Source organism: Lycium ferocissimum, chromosome 9 (genome assembly GCF_029784015.1).
Source record: "Lycium ferocissimum isolate CSIRO_LF1 chromosome 9, AGI_CSIRO_Lferr_CH_V1, whole genome shotgun sequence".
Lineage (NCBI taxonomy): Eukaryota > Viridiplantae > Streptophyta > Magnoliopsida > Solanales > Solanaceae > Lycium > Lycium ferocissimum.
Genome location: NC_081350.1, coordinates 35,306,821 through 35,316,781, shown reverse-complemented (window position 1 = coordinate 35,316,781; position 9,961 = coordinate 35,306,821). Strand labels below are relative to the sequence as shown.

At 35.7% G+C, this 9,961-nt stretch overlaps 2 protein-coding genes across 3 annotated transcripts; one reads left to right on the top strand and one right to left on the bottom strand.

Annotated features, from left to right (window-relative positions):
• Positions 1 to 235: 235 nt before the first annotated feature.
• LOC132030452 (NADH dehydrogenase [ubiquinone] 1 alpha subcomplex subunit 8-A-like) lies at positions 236 to 3,138 on the bottom strand. Its single transcript, XM_059420091.1, has 2 exons — positions 2,899 to 3,138; positions 236 to 586 (listed from the first exon to the last, which is right to left on the bottom strand). The coding sequence occupies exons 1-2, from the start codon at positions 3,090 to 3,092 to the stop codon at positions 457 to 459; spliced, it is 324 nt and encodes a 107-aa protein (XP_059276074.1). The 5' UTR covers positions 3,093 to 3,138; the 3' UTR covers positions 236 to 456.
• Positions 3,139 to 6,455: 3,317 nt separating this feature from the next.
• Positions 6,456 to 9,637, top strand: LOC132030451 (pentatricopeptide repeat-containing protein At4g11690). Of its 2 annotated transcripts, none has more exons than XR_009408049.1 (2): positions 6,456 to 6,584; positions 8,896 to 9,637. XR_009408049.1 is itself a non-coding variant. In XM_059420090.1 (2 exons), exon 1 carries the CDS (start codon positions 6,697 to 6,699, stop codon positions 8,440 to 8,442), a length of 1,746 nt encoding a protein of 581 aa, XP_059276073.1. In that variant the 5' UTR covers positions 6,597 to 6,696; the 3' UTR covers positions 8,443 to 8,558; positions 8,896 to 9,637. The 2 variants fall into 2 exon arrangements, 1 of the variants encoding a protein (XP_059276073.1); XM_059420090.1 differs by lacking the exon at positions 6,456 to 6,584 and adding an exon at positions 6,597 to 8,558.
• Positions 9,638 to 9,961: the final 324 nt, after the last annotated feature.

Genomic DNA, 9,961 nt, shown 5'->3' with positions numbered 1-9,961 from the left:
TAATTATAATAGAGTCCCTTTTACCCAATTTTTAAAACTTATGTCCTAAATCCTTAAATAAATAACTCAAAAGTCCCTTTTAATTCCATATATCTAAGAACAATAAGAAACGTTTAAGCGGCTATACATGAAATACAAAATACTACAAGGAGAACAACTCTTGTCATTCTCTTGCAATGCTTATGCCAATGCATATATTGAAATCTTGATATACATAATAAGGGAGACAGGGTAATTTATGATCCGAAAACAAGCCATGTTATACGAATTGCCGCTTCATGTTTTATGTTGGAAAGCAAATTTAAGAGAAACATCAACTTGGCAAGTGCCCCAGTGAATAGGGTTCCAAACACAAGCATATTGATTGAAAGGTGCTAACAACAATACGCTCTTCTCCGTTTGCAAATACATTCAAGTTTTTATTTCTTTAAATGAAAAACATCATTCGCCAGCCAGTCAATAAGGACAGGCTTTCTCAAATTCCTTCTGCTCATTACGACACATCTCAAACTCATTTGTGTTGTAGTACATGCATCCAGCATAAGCATCCATCTCTTTGTTACACCTCTGATGGAGATCCTTCAACCTGCAATGGAAAACAAAGAAAATAGATTTCTCAAAAGTGCACAAAATATTGAGATTTATACAGTACACTCAGATTTCTCAAGTCATACAAACTATAAAAAGACTAATCATCACTCTTCCAACTTAGTTTAAAATAAATAGTTTAATCAAGTTACATGTACTGAAATAGGACTAACTTTAGTGGAAATTCAACCAAAGAAGAGGAATTTTTCTATCACTGACTCCACCTCCACACACTCAGCCCTAACCTAACCCCCACCATCTATCACTCTCAATAATTTAGGCTATTGACCTATGGCTAATTGGCTACAAGCATTAATGTCTAGACAAGGTAATTCACTTTTATTTAAATCTTAGCATGTAACCTGGCTAGGCACCCAAGCAGCTTACAGCGAGGCTTTTGCAAGAAGTACAACGCGTACGCACCAAGAATATACACACAGAACAAAAGAATTAAATAATGGAAAGTAAACTTCACACCGCAAGGAAAGACCATATTTTTAGAAGAAAATAGTAGTTGACCATGTGGTAGCCAGCAGCATTTAGTTGATGGCACTTATAGTAGTTTCTCTACTCGTGAAATTGATGGACGGAGAGATAAAACTAGTGAAAGGAGGAGAGAAAATAATCTTCTGTAGGACAACAAAAATGTAACAAGTAGACTAGGATTTCATTTAAGTAAGCCTGATTTGATTGTTCGGTCAAAGGAAGGGTTTGTTTCATGTACTTGCCTAATGCCACTTTTAAGAGGGTATGCATTAGTTTGAGCATCAAAATGGTGTCAGTGTAATGAGCTATAATGAAGCGATAGTGTGAGTGATCAGGTCTCTTAGTTACAAAGCCGATATATGAGGAGTGACTGAAGTTGTAGATGTTTTTGGATAAGCTGTAACTTCTTAGCACTAAACTACTTAGCACTGAGAAGGTGCCTTAAAATAGGTCTCAAGGATTTTAATGGGATAAATATCAAAGTCCATTGTCCCTATCACAAACTTATCAATTAGACATGACAACATCCAACCCATGTTTCATCACAAGTAATTCAAATAGGAAGAAACCAAAACTACTATTGATTCATAGAGTCAAAGGCGCCAAACCCCACGTTGTGGGATTTCACTAGGTGGTTGTTGTTGTTGTATAAGCATTCAAATACTCTGAATGACAATATTCAGCATTGGGGTGGTAAGGAAGGTAGAACCTGAAATAAGCCCCAATTACAATTTCCATGCCATAATGCATGCAATACACTCATCAGCATACGGAAGAAGAAATAAACAGCTACAAGCATTCATAACATTATCTCGAATTGCCAGCTTCCAAGCTTAACCATTTCTTCCACCTCTCAAAGGTACAAGTTTAATCACAGCTGTTAACAATAGTTTATGAAAAACAACAGACCATCCCTAAATACACAACTTCCAATTTTAACTGCCAGAGGTGGACTTGTTTATTCTGGTATCATATTGTTTGAAACTGTGTTGCATTATGCTTCTGATTTCTCTCTGTGCAATAAATGTAACCCAGGAAATATATCTTATTACTGAAAATGCTGTCATTCTATCAATAACTATTTGAACCGCAAACCATCTTCCCTTCAACTATTACGAAAGAAACATTCATAAAAATACTTAATATCGATCAAATAACTTAGCCACAATATGAATAGTCTATATTCATTCTGCTCCATTCAAATTCACGAAATATTATACTAGTAAATAATTTGTCTTATAAGGCAAATTAGGGGCTCTTTAAAACTAAAGTTGGTGGATAGAGTTACCCGGTATCTGTGCTGGTAGGAGGTAGCAAGCACCCCATGGAAATTAGTCGAGGTGCGCGCAAGCTGACCTTGATAGCACGGTAATCAAGGAAGTAAACTAGACGTTCTCTGAATCTCACACTTATCTCTATTATGACATCTCGCAAACACCAGACAAAGATAATTGAAACACTTGATGTTAAATTGTATGACCACCTCATTTAAAAGCTTAAAACATTAGAAAGGGAAAGCATTATCTACTTAATTATGTCTTTAACACACACCCCTCGTGTGCAAATCTGATTCTTTTCATAGTCCAAGCACTTTTTTTTTTTTTTTTCCTTTTGAAGGTGATGGTGAGACTTGAAAAGCTTAAGGAAAAAAAAATCTATTTACTTAATCATGTCTTCAACACATTCACTAAAAACTAATACACAAACAAAAGCCCTAAACTTAACTTTCAGTCGACAATATAACAATCACGATAATAGCAAAACAATCTAAAACAGAAAAATTGAAAATGAAGAAATATTTTGGATATAAATTTCTTGACTTACAAGCTAAGGACACAACGAGTGACTTGTTGACCTTTTTGGAGGCATTTTTCAGGGTTAGGATCGTCTTTTTTGCACTTGAGATAAGCTACATTCTCGCTTCGGCATCTAATATCTATGTGCTTGGATGCTGACATCAGCACTGCCGATGTTGGGATCGGATTTCCTACTCCATCCACTGCGCTACTTGTAGCCATTCTTCAACAATCGGCAATAATTTCACACAAACTTTCCTTCACTCTCTTTGGAATGGTTCGGTCTTCAGATTGCATTTCTGATACTGAAACTTGGGCTGATTATTTGGGCCAACAGGGTTGAGGCCTGGTAATTGATTAAGTGGCCTGATAGCAATTTGCAGCATTGTCCTTCGCTGGGGGTCGTCTTTAATTTTTGTCCCTCAAATTGGTGGTCTTTAAAATTTGTCCTTCAGGCAGAATTTACATGGCAGAATTTGGCTTTTAAGGCAGAATTTGCAGCATTGTCCTTCGCTGGGGGTCGTCTTTAATATTTGTCCCTCAAATTGGTGGTCTTTAAAATTTGTCCTTAGGCGAAATTTACATGGCGAATTTGGCTTTTAAGGCGAATTTGCACTTAGGGCAAAAGTTAAAGACCACCATTTTGAGGGGAAAAATTAAAGACCACCCCCAGCGAAGGACAATCCTGCAAATTTCCCTTTTAAAGTTTAAAATATAAAATTGCACAAATTGGCCTTCAAATGGGCTGAGATTTAATTTTTGGCCTTCAAAATCGAATTTATGTCTAGTGGGGCATATGTTTTTTAAAAACGCGGGGCATAACTTGTGAGATATTATGATGCGAAAATATAAACTTATGCCCCATGAAAAAATTGTTTGCCTTGCAAATGACCCCCTTTTTTATTGGGTTGAGGCCTGGTAATGGATTAAGTGGGCTAAGAGTTTTTAACTGATTCGTTGGGCTTGTAAAAATATCACTTGTCAGCCTGTTTTGACACCAGCATTTGACATGTACCCCATTTAATTTTGGAATTTTTATATATAAATATTATTTATGAATAATAACTACCTTATTTTTTTATTTAATTTTTGTAGCTTTATTTTTTCAAAATTACATTTCATAACTAATCCAAAAGAACTTTTGAAATACATGTACCTCTTTATTCTCCCTCACTACACATTTATCATCTTCTCCGGACCCTAAAAAATTCTCTCTCCTCTTTCCTTTCCCTTTCCCCTCACTGCCGCTCGGCTCCGACATCTCCTTGGCGCCACCGCGCTAAGGCTGCTCTTGCCGTCTTGATGCCGAGAAAAAAATTCTCTCTCTATTGCCATCGGTGATGCCGTAATCCATGGCTTCTTCTCGTATACGGACGGTTATCGAGCAAGTTGATCGGATTTGGAATAATGAACATCACAACCATAAAGCTTAAGCTTTTGTGATTGCACGAGTGTATATACGATTCAACGATCTAGTAGAAGTTGATTTCAATTCCTACTTTTCTTGGAGTTATTACCAACATGTAAATGCGACTCAAATATGTTGGAACTCAACTACTCCTGCAAATCGTGTTAATATTTTTTTTTCCTTCTCGTTAAGATATGCATATGCTCAAGTTACAATTTTTTTCAAGTAAGTATGGCACTTAGAGATATAATGATGCGAAGAAGGTGTTTGATGAAATCTCAAAGATATATTGTTGCCTATCTTTGTTACGATATCATGTTATCTTGATCATGGGTTGGTGAATAAGGTAATGGATGAATATATACTAAGGATAATGTTGGCTGGACATATGATTGATGCAGAAACAAAAATGAAAAAATCTTAAAATATATTTGAAGATATTTCGTTGTATTTCAATGTATTTCTAATTTTAAAACGATTTCGATATATTTCATTGTATTCCATTCTACACATACTACAATTTTATATTTCTTAAACAATCAACCATATTTCATTGTATTTCGAGTGTATATTTTTACGTATTTGGAAGTATTTTTAAAAGTTTGGAATGGAGTAATTTGAGAGAGAAACGTGGGTTGTTATGGAACTTCGACATGCGTCATACATGGTTGATTTAATTTGACTTACCATTTAAAATGAAAGAAGAGAATCTATTCCATAAATACGACTATTTTTACTCTCGCCAGATTTTGTATTTCGGATATTTCAAAAATGTGAACTCTCCCAGTATTTTGTATTTCGTGTATTTCTATATTTCAAAAACGCGAAATACAACTAAATACAACAAAAACTAGCTACGATTTGTAAATATAGAAAAAATAGCTATAAATTGTTAGAAGCTATTAAAAGGTAAGCTGTTTTTGTAAGTTGCCCTTTAATTTTATATATATGCAGTGTCTGAGGTTAGACTTGACAAAACGAAACTTCAGACACAATATTTGAGCTTACATATATTCTTGCCTGAAGTTCAAAAAAAATGATTGGACTCCGTCATTTTTGCTTGACTTCAGCCATTTCTGTTTGAAATTCATGCATGTATTGCTAAAATTCAAGCAAAAGTAGTTAAGTCGGGCAAAAATAACTCAACTTCAGTCTTATATGGCTGCAGTTTAGACAAAAATGACTGAATATGACTAAACTTCAAACAAAAATGACCTAAATGATGAACTTCAGCTGCATGTGTCTGAACTTCAGTCGTATGAAACTTTAAATATTATGTCTGAAGTTAAACTTTGTCAAGACTAACTGTAGACACCGTAAATTTGAAATTATTCAAAACAGATACATGTATAAAAGAAATAAAAAATGGATACAAGTTAAATAACAACATTAAGCTTAGGTATTAGTGCACTTTCCCCCTTAGTTCTTTTTATTTGGGCCGACCTTAGAATCTGGATTCAGAAAATAACGTGTGGTGTTTCCAAAAGTGTCCAATCTTAAATTTTTGTCCCCGCTAAACAAAATCTCTAAAAAATGTCCTTAACTTGAATTTTTTTGTTGTGAAGAACTTTTGTTGTGCATTAGGCATAAGTTCGTTCTACTTTTGCCTATAAGACATAACTTGTAGTGAATTAAGCAGCTCACTTTTTTCCCGAATACCTACCTTATAGGCAAGACTTAGGAGTTATGCCTTATGGTCACCAAAAGCTTCTGTCTATTGAGCATATAAGTTCTAAAAACATTTTTTTGCGCGGATTGTCCTTCTTTTGGGGTGGTTTTAAATTTTTTCCCCTCAAATTGTTGGTCTTTAATTTTGCCCTTCGCTTAAAAGGTGGCCGAAAATGACCCGAGATTATGGGTTCGAACTCTCGCTCAGTTAAAAAAAAAATACAAGGTAAGACTTTTGTAAAAAGTCTGTCTTACAAGGCATAAGGCAAAGTCAATTATGACTTAATGGGCAGACTTTGAGTTATGGCTTAACTAAAAGTTTGCTTTACAAGGCAAAATCAAGGTTCTATATAACTCTGCCCGAATAGGAAGCAAAATCAAGGTTTTATGTGACTTCGCCCGAATGGGAAATTTCGAACCCAAAAATTAAGACCCAGCCTGTGGAAACCCCCCGCCCCCGCACACAGAGGATTAGAACCCAGGGGTTATTGAATGTGGGCTAAGGGGTGTTTTCTCGCACTCTGATGAAGAAACAATGGCAGAGCATTCCGGCGACAACCTGAACTGTGCTAATGGTACAGTAAATAACAGAGTGGTCTTTCTATGACTATCCACTGATATTCACAACTTTAAACCAGGTTCTATTTTAGGTTTCTGCAAAGTTCCATCTTTTACTATGAACCAACATGAACAAAAAATTTGTCTGAACACTGAATAGTACAATGTTTTTGTCTTCTTGTTCATCTGGGAATGCTTAATTTTTCGGTTTTCTACCTTAACGGTGTTGGGATTTTCCATTTAAGTGAAAAAATGTTACAAACCCAACAAGAAGCAACTGTTCTTGTTTCCAGATTACTAAAAATCCCACCACTCAAAGCTCTTACACTATTCAAATCCTCAACTGAACAAGGATTTCATCAAACTCACCAATCTTTCTCTATAATCATACACCAACTTATCTCATACAACTCAATCTCAAACGCTCAATCTCTAACCTTACAGTTGATTTCTGGTAGAATAACTTCACCCCATTTCACAGTTTCTTCTTTACTTCACCATTTGACACATACCTATTTCTTGAATTCCACTCCTTTATATGAAATTATCATTAATGCCCATGTTCAATCTCAGTTAACAGATCAAGCTTTGATCTTTTTTAATCAAATGATTGATAAAGGACTTGTACCTTCATCGAATACGTTTAATAGTATGCTTTCTTGTCTTATAAAGAATGGTTCTTTTGAAAACGGTTGGTTGATTTTTGAACAATCAATTGGTAAGGAGTTCTTGGATATGTATAGTTTTGGTATAGTGATAAAGGGTTGTTGTGAAAATGGTGAATTAAATGGCGCTTTTGAGGCCTTAGCTAATTTGAAACAAATGGGGTGGCGCCCGAATGTTGTAATATATACAACGATGATCGATGGGTGCTTTAAGAATGGCGATGCTGAAAAAGCAAAGGAGTTGTTTAATACGATGGAAACCGAGGGTATTATGCCTAATCAGTATACTTACTCTGTCTTACTTAATGGTTTCTTTAGGGAAGGACGTAAAACTGATGGATTCGAGCTTTATGAGAAGATGAAGCTTGATGGAGTGTTTCCCGATATATACACTTATAATTCTCTTATTAACGTGTATTGCAGCGATGGAAAAGTTAACAAAGCGTTTGAATTATTTGCTGAAATGTGTCGTAATGGGGTAGTGTACAATGTTGTAACTTACAACACTTTGATTAGAGGGTTATGTCAAGAGAAGAGGGTGTTAGAGGCTGAGAAATTAGTGGATCAAATGAAGCAGGCCGGTTTGCAACCTAATTTGATCACATACAATACTCTAATGGAGGGTTATTGTAGTGTTGGAAAGGTTCAGAAAGGATTAACTTTGTTCAATCAGATAAAGTCTTTAGGGTTAACACCTACATCAATCACGTATAATACTTTAATCGCAGGTTTTGCTAGGTCTGGAAATCCGTCGAAGATTGTTGACTTTGTTCGTGAGATGGAGGAAAGAGGCATATGTCCTTCAAAAGTCACGTACACGATTTTAATCGATACATTTGCTCGATCCAACGACATGGAAAAAGCACTCGAGGTATTCTTGCGTATGCATAAAGCTGGTTTGAGTGTAGACCTTTGTACGTACGGTGCCTTGATACACGGGTGGTGTAGTCAAGGAAATATGAAGGAAGCATCGAAGCTGTTCCTATCAATGTCTGAATATCATCTAGAGCCTAATGATGTAATATACAATATGATGATATTTGGATACTGTAAAGAGGGCAGTTCCTATAGAGCTTTGAAGCTGCTCAAAGAAATGGGTGAGAATGGAATGATTCCAAATGGGGCGAGCTATTGCTTGACGATTGAAGTTCTTTGTAATGATGGGAAATGGAAAGAGGCTGAGATACTTGTCAATGGCATGATGAAATTAGGTTTAGAACCCTCGGTTTCATCATGTGATCTAATTCAAAAGGCAAAGAACGTGACAACTTAAAGATATTACGAAGGTGGTACCTGAAATATTTGCATGGAATAAGCATGTGAAGAAACATTAACTAAAAAATGAACGAAGGCTAGAATACCTTGAAGTGCCTTGTCCTCCTTATCATGGTAAGCTTCACTGCCACCCTGATTTACCTTATAGAATTCAGTAACACCTTTTGGTATTGAACAGGGGGTGTTTATAGTTTCATGTCATTGGTTTATACAGTCAGACCTCTCTATATCAGTCATTCTTTATAACAACATTTTACTGTAAGCCATTTTTCTTTGGAGCCAACTCTCATGTTATGTTATATTAGATGTTCTATATAACAGCCAAAAATATTGGAACAAGTGATGCTGTTATAGAGAGGTTTGATTGTATATGTTATATTCCTAGTACATCTAGTGTAATTATGTGGCCATTCTTTTGTTTCATGTTAATGTAGTTTATGTTATTTTGCAGCCTTTCTGCTAAAATTATGGAGACCACTTAATCACAAGCTTATGCTGATTCTTGATAGAGAAGAAAAGAGGAGGCCTTCTTTACAAGCTTGTAAATGATTAAATGGTATACTTCCTACAGAAGTCTCATCAGCATTGGAGTTCAGTCATAGTTGCATGCTATTTTTTTTCATCATATGAGTCAGCAAAAATAACTTGTTCATCTGTGTAGTTCTGTCGTCACATTGGGTTTGACGATATCAACTATAATAGCTTTTAGGGTTTATTTTTGTTGTTGTTAGTGTTGTTTTCTCTCTAAAGAAAGAGCTTAATGAAGTTGTTGGGATTCCTCTTTGTGGGTGGGAGATGAGGATTCGGGCTCACTAAAGTTCTTGACAACTGATAGAGCAGCTGCTCCTTGTTCTTCAGTGTGTCAATGGAACATTCATCTACATTTATGTTAAAAGGGGCAATAAATCTTTTGTACTGTCAATGCAGTCATTCCAGATTAATTCTTCTTTTGCTGTGGATATTTCATAGTGGAATGAGCAAAAAAAAATTTTGAAGGAGGTAAGTTGGGGTTGATATGCACGTTGTGCGAAATATCCAGTAAGCAGCTGATAGAAGCTTATGGTGCAACTTTATCTGTTTTTATTTCTATCCAATTTTACTGTCTTGACATAAATGATTTCCTTTTGTTTTGTGGGCTCTTCAACTGTTGTATTTTGATGTGCACTAAGTTGTTGGCCCCTTTGGGTTATATGTTCACGTAGTCTCCTATGATGATAGGTAATCTAGTATCCTTATTTATGCATGAAGATAATTAATTCTCATTGTGGTCTGTTTATGGATTTCTGATCACATCTTCCATTGGACCCTCTTGTCTCTTCTTTCTTCGAGCTCTGGTTATGGAAGAATGATCCACTCTCGAAATTCTTCGTAGTGGCTCCCTTACATGCCTCATTTTCTAACCCTCACAAGCCTTCTGATTCCAAATAGCCTTGTAACTGCACTCTCAATTCTTGGACCAAAGCTGTAAGAAAGTCCAGATATTGGTGGCTTCTCATTTTATTGCTTCCTTTTATCTG

What these genes read in the sequence shown, in the direction of transcription:
- LOC132030452 (XM_059420091.1), bottom strand. Translation starts at nt 3,092, where the DNA reads ATGGCTACAAGTAGCGCAGTGGATGGAGTAGGAAATCCGATCCCAACA. An exon ending in ACTCGTTGTGTCCTTAGCTT is followed by an intron (nt 587 to 2,898) that starts GTAAGTCAAGAA and finishes TTTCCATTGCAG; the next exon opens with GTTGAAGGATCTCCATCAGA.
- LOC132030451 (XM_059420090.1), top strand. Translation starts at nt 6,697, where the DNA reads ATGCTTAATTTTTCGGTTTTCTACCTTAACGGTGTTGGGATTTTCCAT.